The 22,294-nt window shown below is 36.4% G+C and overlaps 1 protein-coding gene across 1 annotated transcript in view; it reads right to left on the bottom strand.

The window, feature by feature from the left end:
- The window catches only part of LOC118837834 (aldehyde oxidase 4-like), a 137,645-nt gene that overhangs the window by 106,657 nt on the left and 8,694 nt on the right, over positions 1-22,294 (bottom strand). The window contains exons 3-5 of the mRNA XM_036744943.1: positions 21,770-21,866; positions 8,717-8,825; positions 2,592-2,718 (exon numbers count right to left, since the gene is read on the bottom strand). Of these exons, the coding sequence (XP_036600838.1) occupies positions 2,592-2,718; positions 8,717-8,825; positions 21,770-21,866 (333 nt within the window). The remainder of the gene's footprint in view (positions 1-2,591; positions 2,719-8,716; positions 8,826-21,769; positions 21,867-22,294) is intronic.

Below are 22,294 nucleotides of genomic sequence, written 5' to 3'. Positions count from 1 at the left end.
ATCGATAATACATTTTTCTTCCATCCAAACTACAAAAATGAGAGTGAAAGTTTCATAGTATATAATATGGCAAACTTGAAGGCAAGAAGATCTGAGTTCACATCTCACCTCTGACACATACTAATTGTATGACCATAACAAGAAATAACTTCTCAATAGTCTAAGCAGTTATACAATATCGTAATGTAGAAATGAGATGCTAGTCTACATTAATGCAAGTTTCCATTTAAAATAAATGCTTAAAATAAGTAAAATACTTGGGAGTCTACATGTCAAAACAAACCCAGGTACTATCAAAACACAATTACCAATAATTTTCGTACAAATAAAGACAGATCTAAACAACTGCAGAAATATTAATTGCTCATAAATAGGCCAAGTCAACATAATACAAATGATAATTCTACCTAAATTAATTCAGTACCATACCAAAATGCCAAAGAATTATTTTATGGAGCTGGCAGGGGGGAAGCAAAAACAAAATTCATCTGGAGAAACAAAAATTTAAGAATATTATGGGGAATCAATGGAAAGCAAATGTGAAAGAGGTAGGCTAGCAGTACCAGATTTCAAACTATATTAAAAAATGGTAATCGTGAAAATGTTCTAGTATTGGTTAAGAAACAGAGTGATGCATCAGTGGAATAGATTAAGTGCATAATACATAGTAGTAAATGACCATAGCAATTCAGTGTTTGATAAACCCAAAGATCCAAGCACTGGGGGCAAATATTCACCATTTCCCAAAAATTGTCATGAAAATTGGAAAGCATTTTGTCAGAAATTTGGTATAGACTAACATTCATACCATATACCAAAATAAGGTTAAAATGGGTACATGATGTAGACATAAAGGGTGATATCATAGGAAAATCAGAGGAGCACAGAAAAAAATTTACCTATCAGATCTATAGACAACTAAAGATTTTATGTCCAAAGAAGGGGCAGAGACCATCACGGGAGTTAAAATAATTTTTATTACATGAAATTAAATTATTTTTGCACAAACAAAAGTAATCCAGCCAATATTAAAAGGAAATCAGTTAACTGGGGGGGGGGGAATTTTATAACAAGTTTCTCTGGAAAGAGCCTCATTTCTCAAATATTTGGGAACTAAGCCAAATTTGTAAAAAATATGATAAAAGGACAAATCATATAAACAGACAGTTTTCAGAAGAAATCACAGCTATCAAAAGCCACATTAAAAAATGTTCTCTATCAAGACTGATTAGAGAAATGCAAGCTAAAACACCTCTGAAGTACCACCTCACACCTACCAGATGGGGTAATGTGACAGAAAAGGAAAATCACAAATGCTGGAGGGAATTTGAAAACACAGAAACAATGCACTGTTGGTATAATTGTAAACAAGTCCAAATATTCTGGAGAACAATTTGGACCTATATGCAGAGGGCTATACAACTGTGCATACCTTTTGATTCACCAATACCACTTCTAAATCTGTATTCCAAAGAGGTCAAAGAAAATGAAAAAAGATTCATATGTATAAAAATGTTTAAGCAGCTCTTTTTGTAGTTGCAAAAAATTGAAAATTGGAGGATGTTCATCAGTTGGGGAATGTCTAAACATCTGTGACATCTTATTATGATGGCATTATGATTATGATGAAACATTATTGTACTATAAAAAATGAATAGAATGGTTTCAGAAAAGCCAGGGAAGGCAAAGTAAAGTGAGAAGAACCAGGTAAACATTGTCAACAGTAGCAGCAATATTATAATAATGATCATGTGTGAAAGATTTCACTAACCGTATCAAGACAATGATCCAAGATAATTTCAAGAGGCTTATGGTGAAAAATTCCATCCATGACCAGAAAGAGAACTAGTGAACTTTGTGTGCAGACTGAAGCATATTTTTTCACTTTTTTTCTGTTTTTTTTTTTTTGCAAGATGGCTAACATAGAAATGTTTTGCTTGACTTCACATGTACAATTGATACAGATCTTGCCTTCTTAGTGGGTGGTGGAAAGGTGAAAGTAAGGAAAGAATTTGTAACTCAAAGTTTTTTAAAATGAATGTTAAAAATAAATATCAATAAAACCATATGGAAAGGACTATGTGTCTATCTAGATTCCTTGGTTTTTCACCTTTCGCTGAGAGTAGGTTGCTTGGTCTAAATAGTCAAACTAAGGCAACTGTATTTCATCCTGGTTAGCAAAAAGAATAGAGGGAAGTAACAAGTTTCTCTATAAGGTTGACCTGACATATTCATATCTATTAAAAATGGCGAATATCAAAAACTTTCTCTTTTCAGAATCAAATACACGTTTTTTATCTTAACAGTGAACACAAATCCCCAAGATGATCAAATAGAATTGTGTCTTAGATCAATGTGACCCATTTTTAAACTCCCAAATTGCAATGAATTCATAAAATTGCACAAGGATGAATGAACTCAGATTTGGATGTTGATCAGGTACCCTACACTAGAATCTGTGGTTAGATACATTCTCAAATTCTTTCCCATTGTGTCATAAATCTCAAAGTTCCTACCCACCCTATGGGTTCCTCCTATAGTAAGGAAGAAATGTGAAGAGAATTTGATTTATCATAGAAGAGGAAGCTTACCACTAAGAGTCTCCATTAACTGCTCTGTTGTTGGATCTGGGTAGTTCCTCAGTAGAGTGTATATGGACATCACCATTCCGGGGCTGCAGAATCCACACTGAGTGCCATGGCATTTGGCAAGCCTCTCCTGAGAGGAAAAAAAAGAGATTATCCTAAAAAGAGATTACCCATTTTTCAATCTTGATCATCAAAAAGCACATATCTACTTTAAAATTACAAAACAAACTTCAATTCAAGAAAAGTCACCCAAGAACAAGCAGTTCTTTCTCGGAATTGAGATTTTTCTAAGAAGGGCACAGCAGTACACTTTAAGCAATATTACTCTTGGCCCAAATTTTTGAAAGGCTAAGAAGAAACATCCTGGAAGATAAAAAAATATGAAGGGGCTCATTGCTAGGGTCTATTAGTGTCTTTTCCCTTTCTTTCCCTGCTTTCAAGGAAGGTGAACTATAAGGACACCAGGATTTTCTGCAAAAGAATGCTGTAAGCACAGTTGGTCTTCAGCATGCTTATAATGTGATTTTCATCTAGCCTTCATTTCTATTTTCTTTTTTTTATTTTTAGTTTACAATACACAGTTCTACATAATTTTGAGTTCCAGATTTTCTCCCCTCCCTCCCCAAGATGGCATGGAATTTCATATAACTAGCATGTATAACTTCGCATTGAATTAATTTATACACTAGTCAAGTTGTGGAGAAGAATTATGACCAATGGAATGAATCATGAGAAAGAAGAAACAGAACCAAAAAAAAAAACCCAAAAACAAAAACAAAAGAGAAGAAAAAAAGGCGAGCATGCAGTGTGCCTCAATCTGCATTCAAACTTCACAGTTCTTTCTTTGGGTGTAGATAGCATTCTCCATCGTGAGTCCCTTGGAGTTGTCCTTGCACCTTGTGTTGCTGAGAAGAGCGAAGTCTGTCAGGGTTGGTCCTCACGGAATCCATATATCTGTGGTTGTGTACAATGTTCTCCTGGCTCTGCGCCGCTCACTCAGCATTATGTCATGTAGGTTTTTCCAGGTTGTTATGAAGTCTGTATCATATCATCCCCATTTCATATGGCACAATAGTATTCCATTACCTTCATATACCACAGCTTGTTCAGCCATTCCCCAATTGATGGGCATCCCTTTGATTTCCAATTCTTGGCTACCACAAAAAGAGCTGCTATGAATATTCTTGTACATATGGGTCCCTTCCCCTCTTGTGTGATTTCTTTGGGATACAATCCTAGAAGTGGTATTGCTGGGTCAAAGGGTATGAACATTCCTATGGCTCTTTGGGCGTAGTTCCAAATTACTCTCCAAAATGGCTGGATCATCTCACAACTCCACCAGCAATGTAACAATTTTCCAATTTTCCCACATCCTCTCCAGCATTTATCATCCTCCTGCTTTGTTATTTTAGCTAATCTGACAGGAGAGATGTGGTATCTAAGAGTTGTTTTGATTTGCATTTCTCTAATCAGTAGTGATCCAGAGCATTTTTTCATATGCCTATAAAGAGCTTTAATTTCTTCCTCTGAAAACTGCCTATTCATATCCTTTGACCATTTCTCAATAGGGGAATGGCTTGTATTCCTATATATTTGGCTCAGTTCCCTGTATATTTTAGAAATGAGGCCTTTATCAGAGATACTAGTTGCAAAGATTTTCTCCCAATTTTCTGCTTCCCCCCTAATTTTTATTGCATTGGCTTTTTTTTGTAGAAAGACATTTCAATTTAACATAATCAAAATTATCCATTTTGCATTTTGTAATGCTCTCTATCTCTTGTTGGGTCATGAATTCTTTTCTTTTCCATAAATCTGATAAGTAAACTATTCCTTGCTCTCCCAAATTACATATAGTATCAGCTTTTACTCCTAAATCATGAACACATTTTGACTTTATTCTTGTATATGGTGTAAGATATTGGTCTATGCCCAGTTTCTGCCCTACCATTTTCCAATTTTCCCAGCAGTTTTTGTGAAATAGTGAATTCTTAGCCCAGAAGCTGGCCTCTTTGGGTTTATCAAAGAGTAGATTGCTATAGTCGTTGACTTCTCCATCTTGCGTACCTATCCTATTCCACTGATCCACACCCATGTTTCTTATCCAGTACCAGGTAGTTTTGATGACTGCTGTTCTGTAGTACAGTTTAGTATCTGGTATGGCTAGGCCACCTTCTCTAGCACTTCTTTTCATTAATATCCTAGATATTCTAGACCTCTTGTTTTTCCAGATGAATTTTGTTATTATTTTGTCCAGCTCAGTAAAATAATTTTTTGGTAGTTCAATTGGTATTGCACTGAATAGATAGATTAATTTAGGTAAAATTGTCATTTTTATTATATTAGCTCGGCCTAACCATGAGCAACTGATATTTTTCCATTTATTTAGATCTGACTTTATTCACGTGAAAAGTGTTTCATAGTTATGTTCATATAGGCCCTGGGTTTGTCTTCTCAAATAGACTCCCAAATATTTTATAGTGTCTACAGTAACTTTGAATGGAATTTCTCTTTCTATCTCTTGCTGTTGGGCTTTGTCAGTAATGTACAGGAATGCTGAGGATTTATGTGGGTTTATTTTATATCCTGCAACATTGCTAAAGTTGTTTATTATTTCAAGTAGTTTTTTACTTGATTCACTAGGATTCTCTAAATAAATCATCATATCATCTGCAAAAAGTGATAATTTATTTTCTTCTTTTCCTAATCTAATTCCTCAATTTCTTTTCCTTCTCTTATTGCTACAGCTAACATTTCTAGTACCAAATTGAATAATAGGGGTGATAATGGACATCCTTGTTTCACCCCTGATCTTACTGGGAATGCATCTAGCTTATCCCCATTACAAATAATGCTTGTTGATGGTTTTAGGTAGATGCTATTTATAATTTTAAGGAAGGTTCCATTTATTCCTATGCTTTCTAGTGTTTTTAATAGGAATGGGTGTCGTACTTTGTCAAAGGCTTTTTCTGTGTCTATTGAGATGATCATATGGTTTCTGCTAGTTTTGTTGTTGATATGGTCAATGATGCTAATAGTTTTCCTAATATTGAACCAGCCTTGCATTCCTGGAATAAATCCTACCTGGTCATAGTGTATTTTTTTCATGATGAGTTGCGGCAATCTTTTTGCTAATATTTTATTTAAAATTTTTGCATCAATATTCATTAGAGAAATTGGTCTATAATTTTCTTTATCTGTTTTGACTCTACCTGGTTTGGGTATTAGTACCATATTTGTGTCATATAAAGAATTTTGTTTCTACATCTATAAAATGAGAGGAATAGACTAGCTGATTTCAATGCCTCTTTTTGGCTCTGGCAGTCAACGAGTAGTAGAATCAAAGTTTCAGTATTTCTAGGCTTTGTTCAGAAATGAACATTCTCCAGTTACAGGTGATGAGCCATGGCAATGTTTTGTATTAAAAGGTGTTTTAGTCCTTCTTCACCTATTTTCCCAAATAGTCTACAAAGTATTGGAATTAGTTGTTGTTTAAATGTTTGATAGAATTCACATGTAAAACCATCTGGCCCTGGAGATTTTTTCCTAGGGAGTTCATCAATGGCATGCTCAATTTCTTTTTCTGAGATGGGGTTATTTAAACATTTTACTTCCTTTTCTGTTAACCTGGGCAGTTTATGTTTTTGTAGATATTCATCCATATCTCTAAGGTTGTCAAATTTATGGGCATAAAATTGGGCAAAATAATTCCTAATTACTATTTTGATTTCCTCTTCATTAGAGGTGAACTCACCCTTTTCAATTTTGATACTAGTAATTTGATTTTCTTCTTTCTTTTTTTTAATCAAATTGGCCAAAGGTTTATCAATTTTATTGGTTTTTTCATAAAATCAGCTCTTTGTTTTATTTATTAATTTAATAGTTTTCTTGGTTTCAATTTTATTAATCTCTCCTTTGATTTTCAGTATTTCTAATTTGGTATTTAATTGGGGGTTTTCAATTTGCTCTTTTTCTAGCTTTTTCAGCTTGTATGCCCAGATCATTGATCTCCTTTTTCCCTATTTTATTCATGTAAGCATTTAGGGATATAAAACTTCCCCTAAGAACTGCTTTTGCTGCATCCCATAAGTTTTGGTATGTTGTTTCATTATTGTCATTCTCTTGAAAGAAGTTATTAATTGTTTCTCTAATTTGTTATTTGGCCCACTCATTCTTTAGAATTAGATTATTTAGTTTCCAATTAATTTTTAGCTTATTTTTCCATGGTTCCTTGTTACAAATAATTCTTATTGCATCTTGATCTGAAAAGTGTGCTGTGACTACTTCTGCCTTTCTACACTGGATTGTGAGGTTTTTATGCCCTAGTACATGGTCAATTTTTGAGTATGTGCCATGTACCACTGAGAAGAAAGTATATTCCTTTTTATCCCCATTCAGTTTTCTCCAGAGGTCTATCATACCTGCCTTTTCTAAAATTCTGTTTACCTCCTTAACTTCTTTCTTATTTATTTTGAGGTTAGATTTATCAAGTTCAGAAAGGGGGCGGTTGAGGTCTCCCAATATTATAGTTTTACTGTCTATTTCTTCCTGTAACTCCCTTAACCTATCCTCTAAGAATTTGTATGCCTTACCACTTGGTGCATATATGTTAAACAATGATATTGCTTCATTGTTTGTGGTGCCTTTTAGCAGGATATAATGTCCTTCCTTATCTCTTTTAATTAAATCTATCTTTACTTTCTATTTTCTAATAACTAGATGTGTGATAGAACTATTCTATTTTCTATTAACTGGATGTGTGAAAAGGTCTCTAAGGACCTTTTCAGCTATAAATCCTACAACTGTATAGTTATATGTCAATCAATACTTTACTGTCTGTAGCAGCACTAACAAAAGGAATTTTGGAATATATTGGAATATAAATTCAGGTATGCTGGTAAATGCTTAACAACCAGGCTCTCTGGGAGGGGAAACATACACATAGCACATTTGTACTTTAATCTGAATTTTAATACTTTCTTAAGTCTTAAAAGCTAACCAAATAAGAAATCAAGTCCTGACTTATAACAATTGCTAATTTTTAAATATCCACACTGAAAATTTAACAATTGACTCTCTGGTTCTCACAAGCTTATTCAAGCAAGTTCCAAGACATGCCTGAATATAAGGAATAACATGAGAAACAGCATGTGATAGTGGATTGAGGGCCTGTCTTGGAGGAAGGAAGACCTGGATTCAAATCCTACCTCTGATATACATACTAAGAGTGTGGCAATGGAAAAATAATTGAGCTTTTCATTGCTCCAGGCAAGCTCCTCAAGACCTTAAGGAGTATTGATAATCTGCTTCATAGTAATAGGAATTTCCACATTAGTAGTTCCTCACAAAGATAAAATAATATTTAAAATTGAATAAATTAAAAGATAGAAGAGAGATAGAGAGATAGATGAATGGTGTACCAGGAATAGAGTAAGTTGGATTGCTTTGGGAAACTGCAAAGTATTTTAATGATCCCAACGTATATCTGAAACAAAGGCCTACAATATTCTATTCTACTGAGCTATACCAAAGACTCTCTGAAAATTTAAATGGACAATGGAAATGAAAAATGGACAAAAGTCACACTGGATGGGTAGAATGGATGAGTCACCTTCATCAATGGAGTTTACACATTGCTAAAGTCATAGATCCATTTGATAATTTGAGTACAGTATATATTTTCTAGTTTAATCCACTCATTTTTTCCTCAATAAAATTGATTGAAAGTCATCTTCATTTTAACTTAGAGGCATACAAAAGAAAACTTCTAGGACCTATCTTAAATGATGAACGAATTTGGCTAAATCTAAAGATTCACACAATCTGAAGGACTAAAACACCTTTTAATACAAAACATTGCCATGGCTCATCACCTGTAACTGGAGAATGTTCATTTCTGAACAAAGCCTAGAAATACTGAAACTTTGATTCTACTACTCATTGACTGCCAGAGCCAAAAAGAGGCATTGAAATCAGCTAGTCTATTCCTCTCATTTTATAGATGTAGAAACTACGGTTTGGAGGAAAGTGATTTGCTTAAGGTTATGCAAGTTAGTGGGGGAGCACCCACATTTTCTGATTTCAAGTCCAAGGATCTTTCCGCAATGCTACAAGTTACAATGTAACCTTACCTGAACTGGATGAATCCTGGTTTTGATGCTTCCAATGCCTTCCACTGTGGTGACTGCAACACCATGGACAGAACATAAAGGAACCAGGCAGGCAGTGGCAGAGTAATGGCTATGGTGTTTTAAGTAATGTAAAGGAAAATCAGTGATGGTAATAACATCACAATAGTACTTAATTGAATTTATTGTATAGTGATTAATCATCTCTGACCAGCTATCATAGAGCAGGTCTCACTAAGAAACCATGTATTTGTGAAGGATGTGCAAAGCGATTTGTTGTTACTTCTTTTGTTCTGAGATTGGAAGGGAAATAGAGGGATTATAAAGATATCCTTTCTCTTTCTCAATCTCTCTCTTTCTTTCTCTCTCTCTCTCTCTCTCTCTCTCTCTCTCTCTCTCTCCCTATATGTGTGTGTGTGTGTGTGTGTGTGCGCGCGTGTATCCTCTAAACTCTTATTTCTTTATTATTTTTATTTTAAAGATAACATATCTGTCCTTTATTTTGCCTTAATCTTCCCCAGTCTCTACACTTTTGTTTTTTCTCCCATTGTACTTTCTGGAACCTGATATAAATTATTAAACTTCCCCTCATCCAAGACCTTTTTCCCTTTCCTGCTCTCATTGAAACCTAACTTCCTCCCAAAGTCATCAAATACCCAGCCTCCTTCTCTAGGACTAGGTTCTCCTCTCACGCCCCTACATGCAGGGCCAAGAGAAATGAGCATACTTCTTGCTTCTTATTGCTAATGCCGGGCCCTTTCTCTACTCCATCACTTAGCAATTTCTCTTCTTTTGGGATTAGGTTTTGTTGTATGCTCTAACCTGTTTAGTAGGCCTACTATCAATATTGCCAGGATTATTTGCTCTTTTTATGAACGTGAATATATTACTGTGAATTTTGCATATTAATTCTGGAGAGGTGAAAACTACAACTGCTAGATATGTCTGTTTTCTTTGTTTCTTTACCGTAAACTTCAGTCTTCAAATTGAACCATCAGACCATAAACCTAAATCTGTTGTGAATCTTTTGTTCGTTACAGTCATCATTTTATAACCTCTTCCTCAAAGGTAGGAGAGCTGTCACAAATTAATGTCCAGTAGCCATTAATTATGTGATTTTTTTCTGGTGATTTGTGATGTTCAAGACTGATAACTCATATAATAATCTGTAGTGTTCCTAGCCCAATTCCTACATGGACTTTCCCACTGCCCTCTATCATATTTCTTTTGTCTTTGAAGATTTTCGGAATTCTGATATACAGAGTGTAGTCCAAGGACATAAGGTGCCAATATTTTGTTATCAGTGCTTTCAGAGGATCATAATGTTATTCCATAAAGCCTATAATTAACTACTTTCTAAAGAATAATGTACCACCTGACCAACAATTTAGTCAAAACTAATCTAGCTCAGTAGTGATACAAACATAAAACATAGTTGTGACCAAGCAACATACTAATAAACAGCCAAAACGATAAAGGAAGTCATAAAACAGATGGTATTCTCACTAGTGACACAGGATAACAAGCATCAATCTATATAATTTGTTGAGTGGTGCAGAGGTCAGCCCAGGTCAGATTTGAAAACGGTTCTAAAAGCAGCATGGAAAAAGGCAAACAGCATAAAATTCCTAACATTTGATATATGATAACTCTCCTCAAAACTAGCTATTATTGACTTAAATAAGCTTGCAACTCAAGCTCCAGAAAACAAGAAAAAAATCTATTGAAAAATCTAGATCAGAATTTATTCTTTTCATGTTGATATGCATTCTTAAGCAATATTGGGCAGGCACTGGGGGGAAGAAAAACAATGATCTCAGCACTAGATTTCCTTTGTAACCATTAGAGGTCATGAAAGTTCTAGGCTTGTGGTCTAAGAGACCAGATTTGAAGGCCCAAATTTGTAATAATTTGGCCTTGGAAATATAATTATACAATTTATGAATGACTCATGATTGTGTCCCTATTTAGAAAGATAATAACTTTCTAAAATCAGCAGGAGTGTGACTCTCAAAGCTCTCCCATTCCCTCATGCCACCAACAAAAGAACACAAGGAAATGGAAAGATCAGGGAGATGTCATTTTTTAAGAGAACAGAGTAACACACTGTACAGACAGGTGCCAGTCACCCTTTATCTGTATTAGAGAAGGAAATAAGGATCATTTGTTCCTCCTTCTCTGTTTGCTTATGATTTCTTTTTCCCCTCAGAGCTCTGGTCACCTGAACAAGTGTCAATGATAAAAAGAAACAAATAAACCCACACTATTAAACCTCGCTGCTTTATTTTTCTCCTCTCCAGGCGGCCAGAAGGAAAGAGTTTGAGGAGGAGAGCTGACAATGTTGCAACCTCTCCTGACATCATGCCTCTCCTCTTCTTGATGTATCCTCCTCGCCTCTCTCTTTAAGAGATCCTTAAAATGTCTGCTGTAGTGGGGAACTCCAACCCTCCAGTCCTCAACTCACATTAGTCTGCTCTGTTTTGAGCCAGGAGAAAAACACTCTCCAGGATTTTTAGTGATTTGTCCCTCATACTAAGGAAGGCATTTTAAGCCTTGCCAGAATGTTTACAACCCCATCCATCCATAGCACCCTGTCTAGATCCTTGTTGCAGTCATCTACCGCTCTCCAGTTCACTTTCCTTCCATTCTCAAGTTAAGTTTTCTCATCTTCTTTTTTACTCCAAATTTCTGCCTGCCCTCTCTAATGCTGAGGGATTGTGATATCTACATTAATGCCCTCTCTGGCATCCTAATTCCTTAACCTCCTCAACTCCCATGACCTATATACTCATTCTATGTGCTCCTCCCTAGCTATTAATAAAGAACGGTCACATTTAGAACTCATTATTCAGTTAGCATTCATTCATTCATTCATTTATTCATTTGGTACCTATTTCATACCAGGCACTATGCTAGGCACTCCAGGTATAAAAAGGCAGTAATCCTTGCCCTGAACAGTCTTATTTCCAATTCCATCATCCATAACTGTCATCTGCATAATTCTGAATGCTGAAATTCCCCTCTTTGATCATAACCTTCTATCCTTCCATCTCTCTGCAGTGAAGTCATTCCTCATATTCACTGTGACCTCTACTTCTTCTACCTCTCCTTCTAATCTATCATTGTTCAGGCTTCACATTCCTGCCTTCACATTCTCAACTCTAAGGTTGGTCAACTTAACTATATACAACTCCTGGAATCTTTTTTCCTGCCCAAATGCAACCCTGAATTTACTACTACCATCTGCCTTCTAGCCTATTCCATGCCTTCTGAACCCAGCTAAATATTGTCACACAAAAATTAAGCAAACTGGGGCTTTTACAAATTCATGGCATCTGATCTCTTAGTTTGTTTTTTGTTTTGACAGGGCAATTAGGGTTAAGTGACTTGCACACAGCTAGTAAATGTGTCAAGTGTCCAAGGCCAGATTTGAACTCAGGTCCTCCTGACTCCAGGGCCGGTGCTCTACTCACTGCACCACCTAGCTGCCCCATATCTGATCTTTTCTATTCCCTCATTGCTGCACTAGTCAATACTTTTATTCTTCCCTGACTGCCGCAATACCCTAAATGACTATTGCAAACTTCTTCGTCTCTCTTAGCAGAGATCCTTACCTCCTACTTCACTAAGAAAATCAGGTAATAAAGTCGGACTCCTTTAGTGTTCCCCCAGATCCTAGCTCCAAGACCACTTACCTGCCTATGAGGGGCAGACTCACAAGCTCTTCCATTGAACCAGAGGAAACCTGAATCTTGAGTGAGGCCCAATTTCCTTCCTCAGGAAGAAAACACCTCCTTCTGGACTTGGTTTGTGGTCCTCAGGGAGAGAGGTCAGCAGAGGAAGAGGGGCAAGATTTATCCCTGAACAAAGTTATTACCTTGGAAATATGAGTATCTGTATCACAGGGTGACAATATATTTGCATTCCTTGGGAGACACCTTAGAAGAAGATTTTCAGCAATGTTCATGTTTAGCCAACAGGGCAACTCAGGCACTAGAAATAATGAAGGTGGGAGAAAACCTGCAGTCTCCTGTGCTTACTCTTTTGGAAGAAGGAGGGCTGTAGAAATTGAGTGCTAATAAATTCATAGTAGTTTGGCCAGATGAAAATACTCCATATGGATCAAAGAGATTTCAAATCACATTTGACTGGGAGAGGAATTTTCTCTTTCTAAACATTCTCAGAGGCTTGAAGTCAAGGCAGTAACATATCCAGTGATAGAGGCCTAGGATGAAGATGTGATGCCTGAGCAGCCAACTATTGCTAAAAAAAACCCTGCCCCCAGCCCCTAACTAAAAAAACCCCAGTTTGCATAAGAAAAAAACAGACTTAGTTCCTGCCATTTGGCGTTCAGCGGGTGTCCTTGGCCCTGTGACTCTCTAGGAGTATGGACTGACTGGCCAGGAAAGGGGACTGATGTTAGCAATCTCAGTCTATTTCCTGAGCAGGCTGAGAGACAACTCTATCTCGCTTCAACAAACCCAGCTGGAGCATCCCTTGGTCTGCCTATGGCCTTGAAGGATGAAGGCCTCAGCCCCAGACATTCTCTTGAATTACGTGACTGTTCCTAGCTCTTATCTCATGAGTCATGTTGCGGGATGTATGGCAAATTGGACACAGAGATCCTGGGTTGTAATTCAATTGACACTTTGTCAGCTGTCTGATATGCTGTATTTACAATTTAGGAGGTTCCTCTTCATGTATCATGATCATAAAAGTGAAGTTAACAAAGGCTTGCCGAGCCTGCTAAAATAACATCTGTAAGTTTCAAGAGATAATTAACCATTGTACTTAGATTTTTTTGTATAAATACTACTTTTTCACTGGCATCTGGAGCCGTTCTGGTTTGGGCTGTTAATTGCCCCTGAACGGTGGTCGGCTAATAAAATTCTCCATTTAAAACTTTTACTCTGTGGCGTGTCTTGCTCGCTGTTGGTACTACAAAGAGAAGTCAGAGTTTTAGTGGTCATAGCTTTTAAAACGAAAAGAGGACTATTGAAAAGAACTACTCTTTCTTTGCCCTTGAGGAAAGTTCAATGAGTGATCAGAAAAAAAGAGAGAAAGGAAAAGAATAAAAATGGGCAATAACTATGCAAAGACTTGTGTATCAGAAGTTAACATCCATAGGAATGGAAAATGAGGGCACTGTCGTCTCTATGTTCAAACTTATAGAAATGTTCAGATGGTAGAGAATGTTCCCACAAGTATGAGTTCTCATCTGTCATGACAAGAAAATAACCCCTTATTTCTTTCTTAAAACTTTCTATAGTTTTGTAGAGGCTCCCTAGCCTTTGGTCTCAAACCTATTGGGTTTTCAACACTTAGTGCTTATTGTGAGACATGGAGGGATCCAGTCCTGGAGAGCATCCTCAGTATTGATTATTCAGGTTCTCACATTCACAATCTCCTGTTTTAGAACTGGTTTCCAATCAAGGGAATTTTGGGTTTTGTGCATTTTGAAGGATAAGACACTTAGTCTTATTGTGGTGGTGGTGGTGATTGTTGTTTTAAATCCAGACTTGAGATTTCTTCCATGTAGGGAAACCCTAGTAAGGAATTCCCTCTATCAGTGCAGATTAATAACTATTCTGCAATTTATAGTCTTAGAGATGCTTGAGTCAATATACACATACAAAATAATTAAATGATAGGCTACTATGGAATGGTTTTGTTTTATTTTGTTTTACATTCCAGCTGGATTTTTTGAAAGTGATGAGTATATTTGAACCAATAGATTCCTTTTTCTGAAGAAGTCATGGACAATTACACATTCCTAAATTCACAGAAAATCAAAGTCACTGATGCCATAACTCAATGCAATAATTGTGCAGTAATTCCATTTCTTTAAATAATTGTTGAAAATAAGACCCTGCACTATAATAATTTAGTCTTAAAAATTATTATTAGTTTGTTGTGAGAAAAGATTTAGATCTGAGTTTACTTTTCATTACCTATGCCATTCTTCCTGTTAAGGACTTCAGAAAGCCAAAAACCCTTCTCTTCAATAATAGCCTTGACCTTGTAAAATAAAATTCCTAAGTCTGATTTGCAACTTCATACCATTCTGTTCATGGTTGCTACTAGACAAAAGATTTTGTTTTAAGCATCGCACCTTGTGCTAAAACTTACTCAGTTTGCTATTTATGTTTAAAGAAATATTTTTTAGTTGCAATTGGGTGGTGCCATATACTAGTAGCTCTAAAGCTATGATACTAGGACAGGGCTGTCCAACCTTAGGTTATCTTAGGGCCGCATTAAAATAAAATAATTATTCGAGGGCTGCATCCAGAATAAAAAATACAGTACACTAATAGAAAGTGGGGGAACGCGCATCATCAATACAACAGATGAAGGCATGAAGCACGAAAGCAAACACAAAACAACAAAGTGACAAACAACAGTATAAAGGTAGGTGCATACTGACTAGTATGCATTTTACAGACAGAATGCGTTCCACAGATCAATTGAAAATTCCATGAGATATATTCCATCCATAATACTGCTTAAAAACACAAAAGAAAGTTGACATCAATGGGATTACTTATAGTGATGGAATTAAAAAATCTAATACACATTCCATGCAAATTATTATTTTATTTTTTCGCTCGTGAAAATTAAAACCTACAAGCAGGCCACATAAAAACGCACTGCAGGCCTCATGCGGCCCATGGGCTGTATTTTGGACAGACCTGTACTAGGATATGCCAAGCTTCTCTTAAAAGGAAAACTTTGCTTCTATGCTTAGGAAGAAGGATACCTGAATAGAAAAGTAGTATTTTCCTGTTGAGACTAAACAGGAATGAGAATTAATGATAATAGGGTCCAGAGCCTGTTGATAATTAATAATAATGGAAAAAACTAATCTACAAAAATAAATGCATATCATTAAGTGTAGGAGTACTAATTATTCTATACTTGTCTAAAGTAGTGTTTTACAAATAGTATCATTTGTAAATTTTTAATGAAATATTTGTGAATTAACTGAAGCTTTGTTGTAACTATGAATCATGGATCTCAAAGCAAAAATGATAGCCAGGGTTCCTTTAATCTCTTTGTAATTTGGCAATTTTAAAATCTCTGTTGGACCAAATGTCCTGGCAGGGAGAGGGTGGACTCACAGAAAATCAAGGTCACTGATACATAACTCAGAACTATTCTACATCATTTCCTAATCTTTCCTCCTTTGGTCTAGTCTCTAAGGAAATGGTGACCTTACTTCTAACAATGGTCAACCCCTCTGCTTGTCCCCATGATTCCATCCCCTTTAATTATTCATTTTCTATCTCTCTCTTATCTTCAATCTCTCCTTATTTACTGTCTCCTTCCCAACTAAGGACAAGTACACAGATATACCTCATCTTCAAAAAAGACCTTCCTTTGACCCTAATATGCTTTCAAGTGACTTTCCTATATCTCACTTTTAGAGGCAAATTCCTTGGGGGGGGGAGAGGAATTCTATACTTGTCTTCACTTCATCATTTCCTACTCACTTACTACTGCCTTACAAATTGACTTCTATTCAATCACTTAACTGAAACTGCTCTTTCCAAGAATATCAACAATCCTTTAATGGCTATCAGCCTTTTCTCAATGTTCATCTCATTTGACCTTTGCAGCTTTTGATCTGATCTAACACTTCCTCCTCCTGGACATAAACTCTTTGTGACGTTTCTCTTTATTAGTTTTCCTTCAAACTGGTTTACCTCTTTTTGCTGGAACATCATCAATATCCCATATCTTAAGTGTGACTGTTTCTCATGGTTCCGCATTTGTCCTTTTTTTCTTTTTTTTTCTATCGGCAGGGTGTCCCAAAAGTCTGGACACATAGGAAAATTGATGGCAATGTGGAGTTATTGCATCAAGTTCACATGAATCTTGCAAAGCGAGTCAACCTCTGTATCACAAATAATGGAAATCATATTGAAGATGTTATTTGTTAATATTCTAATTAACGTGTTCTTGAAAATTTCGTTCATTTCATTTCTTGAAAATATGCATTTTTGCCTATGTGTCCAGACTTTAGGAACACCCTGTATGTCCTCTCTTTTGATGATCTCATCAGTTGCCACCAGTACAATTATCATCTCTATGTAGAGCACTTCCAAATCTAGTACTATTCCCATCACCAACGGTCTGTTGGAAATCTCTGCAGAGGCTGTCTCATTAATATCTCAAAAATTAACATATCTCAAACGGAACTCATTATCTTCCTCCTACCAAAACAAAACAAAAATCCTTTTCCAAACTTACCCATTTCTCATCGGGTGACCAAAATCTTTCCAGACACCACAGATTCCACCACTTTGGGGTCATCCTTGACTTTCCTCTTCTTTATTGTCCTCATTTCCATTCATCTACAAAATCTTTTCAATTCTATTTGGACAACTACTCTCACATATTTCCCTTTTTTTCTGCTTCCATTGTCACTATCATAATTTAGGTCACATCAATTTTCCCCTCTTCTAATAAATAGCTTCATAATTATTCTCCTTTCAAAGCTATCATCCATGTAGCTGTGAAAGTAATCCCTTTCAGGCACAAGACTGAACATGTCAATTTCCTGCTTTAAAAAATCTTTAATAACTCCCTATCACCTATAGGATAAATGTATGCCCCACAGTCTGGTATTTAATGCTTTCTACTATCTAATTCTGAGCCAGCATTCTAATTTCATTTTATATTACTTCCCTTCAGGCAATCTATGCTCTACTATATACTGATTCTTTCATCCTTTATGTCCAAAATGTACTCTTTCCTTAGCTTCACCTTTTAGAAGACTTAGTTACCTACCTTCAAGGTTCCATCTACTACCTGATGCTTTTGTCAAGTATTTTCTCACTTTTCCATTCATCATGCATGTTCTTATCTTTGTACCCATATCCCTTCAGTAGATCATTAGTTGAGAGTAGGAACTAGTGCTGTACTTCTGTGTGTGTGTGTGTCTGTGCGTGCGCACGCACAAGTGCGCATGTGTATCTTCACTTTCTATCACAGTGTCTCACACAAAATGGTAGATGATTAATAAATGTCAGTTCAGTTATGCAAGTGGGTAAGGAAGGGAAATCTACACAAAGTCTAATACATATCCTAAGTTTGGGGAAATCAGAATTCAAAAATTTCAAAGAAAGTATATTGCAAGGAAATTTGGCCCAAGAAGGTTGGAACATGCTCAAGATCAAGATTCTAGCGGCATAGATAATTTCATTGGGGGGGGGGAGATTTTAATGAGACTAATATGAATATACAGAGAACTCACAGAACAGCTTAGAAATTTTAAAAGATGTATATAGTATATAGAAGCAAAAGGAGATAATTAGTGATAAATACAAAGGTCAGAATAGTCTTAGAACAATACCATCAGGGTGACTAAAGTTCAGAATAAATTGAGGCTGGCAATAAATTCCAAACACAGAAAAAGAGGGTTTAAAAAAGCTATGATAGGGGTGAGAGGTAGATCAAGGAATGCATAGGGTAGCTGTTTATGATGGATAGAATAATAATGATGATGATGATGATGGAGAGAAGGAACAATTGTTCGATCTCGATTTTGCTTTATTTTTTATATTCTTGCCTGGGAAGGACAAAACAAAAAATGGTTAATAAGAAATTGAAACTAAGATAAGTGGAAAGATGGTAAGAGAGCATCTAGGGGAACTCAATGAATTCAAATCTGCAGCTTTAGGCAAACTATATCCTAGGTCACTGAAAAACCTGAGGAATATGATTTAACCTGTTGTTAATAATTTTAAAATCACAAGAAAGGTACTACAGATCTAGAAAAAAGCAAAAATTCTCTCGATTTTCCAAAAAAGGCAAAAGTCATTCAACCCATCAACAAGCATGTATTAAGTGACTGCTGTATGCCAAAATGAACTACACAGCTCTTTTCTCAGTCAAGTAGAATAATCTTCAGACAGGGAAGACCAGAGAGAAAAATAATAAGACATTGTCACCTAAGATATCTAAGATTACGATAAAATCCAGACCTTCAAACAGATATTTCAGAAAGGGTTCCTAGGGCTTCTCTAGTCCATCCCCATCCCTATTCTCAAAAGAGCCAAGAGAGTGCTCCAATCCAACCTCCATTCCCAGGATGGCACTGACCCAATAACAATCAGTAGGTGTGTTGGGATGGGACAGGTAACAATTCAAGTCTGGCCTGAGGAGATCCTGGAACTCTAAGTTGGGAATTCTCTAATTAGGGAGTGTGGGTTGGCAGAAAGTTGATCTAGAGATCTAAGTCTAGATGGCACAGAGAGGAAAGAAACAGAGAGCCTAAAGGCAGTTTTAAAAATATCATTAGACTACAGGGAGCTGGCCTTTTCAGTTGCGAACAGGTTCTCACAATCTATGGCACGGAGGGAGTATTAGATCATAGTTACATTACTTTGAATAAAGTAGTGTCAATACTAAGGAGACAATGTACAAATGTTGTCTGGGAGCTTGGAGTCGGATTGGGTGGAAACAGGGTTGTACAAGGAGATTATTAAAATTTCAATGTGAGCATTTAAAACCTTGGAAATTGTTACAAATCAGACGAGTTATTGTTTTGTTGATTATCTAGATTTGAGAAATGGTGGAGTAATAATGTTAATTAAAATTAAAAGTGTGCCAAGGGTACATTTCTTTTTCCCGAGAGCTAGTTGTTAAACGTTTACAGTCACCTCCCTGAGTGGAAGACACAGAAGCTTGTTCCTCATTCTTTTCCATAGCCCCCAAGATAATTCAATGTTTAAGGAGGAGGGGAAAAACCTTTCTTCTCCTAGGTGGCACAGTGAATAGAGTGCCAGGCCTGAAGTCATAAAGACTCATCTTCCTGAGTTCAAATCTGACTTCAGATGCTTACTGTCTGTATAATCCTGGGCAAGTCACTTAACCCTATTTGCCTCAGTTTCTCATCTATAAAATGAGCTGGAGAAGGAAATGGGAAACCACTCCAGTACCTTTGCCAATAAAATCCTGAATGGGGTCACAAAGGGTTAGACATGACTGAAATGCCTGAAAAAAACAAGAAAGACCTTGGAATCCCAGCCTGAGGTGGGTTGCCTTGATCCCCTGAGTCTCATACCTTCCACTGAAAACTAAGTCAAAATCTCCTGGAACTCACCAGGGCTGGAGAATTCCCTTTTCCAAGACAATTTTATGTTTCAGGAAAGTTTCGACCCTGACTGATCCAAGAAAATTATAAGAAAGGTCAACTTTGTCTTAGTCACCCTTCTAATCTAATATTTGGTTCCTGTCAGGCAGACTAGGAAGGAAAGTAGTCAAGGGAATAGAGATGCTGGAAGCTTTATTTCATTCTAATCAATTAATAAGCCTTTTCACCCAGAGACCAATTTGTATCCCTTTTGAAAAGAAACAGAGGACTTTGTTATCCTAATTTTTTCTAAAGTGTTAAGACCAACTATGAGAATTTGACTTTTAGCAGAATGCCAACATTAGAGTAGACCACAGAGATCCTTTAGTCCAGCTCCTGAATTTTACAGATCAGTAAACTGATACCCAGAGAATAGGTGACTGAGTTGGCCAAGAACACATGGGTAACAAGTGGCAATAGAGTAAAGATTTTAAAAAATCTTCTAACACCTAATCTTTTCCCCACTATAATATCTTCTCACTTGACAAATAAGGAAATTGAACCTGAAATAAATTAATAGAATTGCCTAAGGTCACACAGCCAGTTATATTTAAAAAGAAAAATTTGAATTAAATAACTTCTAGGATTCTTTTTGAAAAATGTATGTTTTGAGCTTAGAAACAAAAAAAGTCTTCAAGATTCAAAAGAATACTTCTCTCAGGCTGGTATCCCCTCAGGTTAGTGAGTAATGTGTATATAAATGAAATTATGGGCTGTAAGCTTCTAAGTGTAATGGAGAAAAGGAGGGACTATTCCCCTCAACAATACCCAGTCTTCAGAGTAGCTGGAGCCCAACTAAAACACTAAGGTATTCAGTAAAACTAGACCCAACTGGGAGAATTGACAAACCTATACTTGGCATGCAAATAGTTGTCCACCTATGCTTGTTGAATCAATTACTATCATTCTCCTTAAGACATAAAGAAGCTCATCAGACAGACTCAGCTGGTTTCACATAAGTCAGAATTCTTAGATGGATATGTTTTCTTAGAAGGAAGGGAAACAAGACACATCACAAAGTTCAACCACAAATAGGGGCAAAGGAGGCAACTGTTTTCTATAGTATGATAAGTATAACTTGAGGGATGACATAAGATGCTTCTGACCATAAGCAGAATGGATGAAGTCTAAGCACCTTCCTACCTCTAAATTCTGTGATGCTGTGGTTAACCTCAGAGCTGCTGAATAGCTTAATTTTTTTTTAATTTTTACAAAGACATATTTACTTCAAAGTTGTAAAGCAAGTATACAGCTGAGGTCAGTCCCTATCGGTAAGCAGTCTCTAGGTCAGTTTAAATGCAAAAGAACAATATAAATATTTCTACTAGACCATAGCAATTTAGTGATTCCAGATTTCTGATATCAAATTTACTATCAGTAATTCTACAGTCACTAATGCAGAACGTATCAGTAGATCAATACTTAAAAACAGAATTAAATGTAATGGAATACTATTATTCTATAAGAAATGATGAGCTGGAGGATTTCAGAAAAACCTGGAAAGACTTAGATGAACCGATGTTGAGTGAAGTGAGCCGAACCAGAACATTGTACAAAGCAAGGGCAATGTTATGTGATGATTAAATATGATAGATTTAACTTCTCAGCAATACAACAATCCAAGATAATTCCAAAAGACTCGTGATGGAAAATGATTACTCCCCACCCAGAGAAAGAACTATGGAGTCTGAATGCAGACCAAAGCATACTATTTTTATTTTTTTGTGGCTTTCCCCCTTTGTTCTGATTCTTCTTTCACAACATGACTAATGCCTGGGCAGCCAGGCAGCACTAGAGAATTTAGGGTGCTTAGTGGGAGTTGTTGAAAGAAGAATGTATCTCAACTTGCCTAGGGTATTTGCTTCGCTCTCCCTCCCTCAACCACAAAATCCCCCAGCATGGGTCATTACAAAGGATACCGGATCTTCTTGGTGACTGGGTTGTATTTTGATATCATCACTGTGCAGGCCCCACAGCCTCCTGTTCCACAGCCATATTTGGTTCCTGTCAGGCAGACTAGGAAGAAAAGTAGTCAAGGAAATAGAGATGCTGGAAGCTTTGTTTCATTTTCAATTTTCCCACTGATACCTAACAAGTAACAAGTCCAAAAAATGATCATTACTAAATGTCCAACATTCTCCTATCTCGTATCACAGAACTAGAGAGATAGAAGATACCTTAGAGATCATTTAGTCTAATTTTCTCATTGTACAGGTGATGGAACTAGGGCCTTAGAAATAAAAAGATTTACCCAAGGTCACAGTCTTGTTAGCGGAAGAACCAAGATCAAGCCAGCCCCCAAACCCTTTCTTTTTGGAGAAATCCTTAACTTTCAGTGCCTTTTGCATTAATGAGTTTAGAGGCAAGAGGAAACTTGTATGAAGCTGTGAGCCTGTAACACCACCACAATTGGTTGAGTAGTGAAATGCTTTTTCCATTCAACC

This window comes from Trichosurus vulpecula, chromosome 2, assembly GCF_011100635.1.
Source record: "Trichosurus vulpecula isolate mTriVul1 chromosome 2, mTriVul1.pri, whole genome shotgun sequence".
Taxonomy (NCBI): domain Eukaryota; kingdom Metazoa; phylum Chordata; class Mammalia; order Diprotodontia; family Phalangeridae; genus Trichosurus; species Trichosurus vulpecula.
This window is presented reverse-complemented; position numbering and strand designations above follow the sequence as displayed.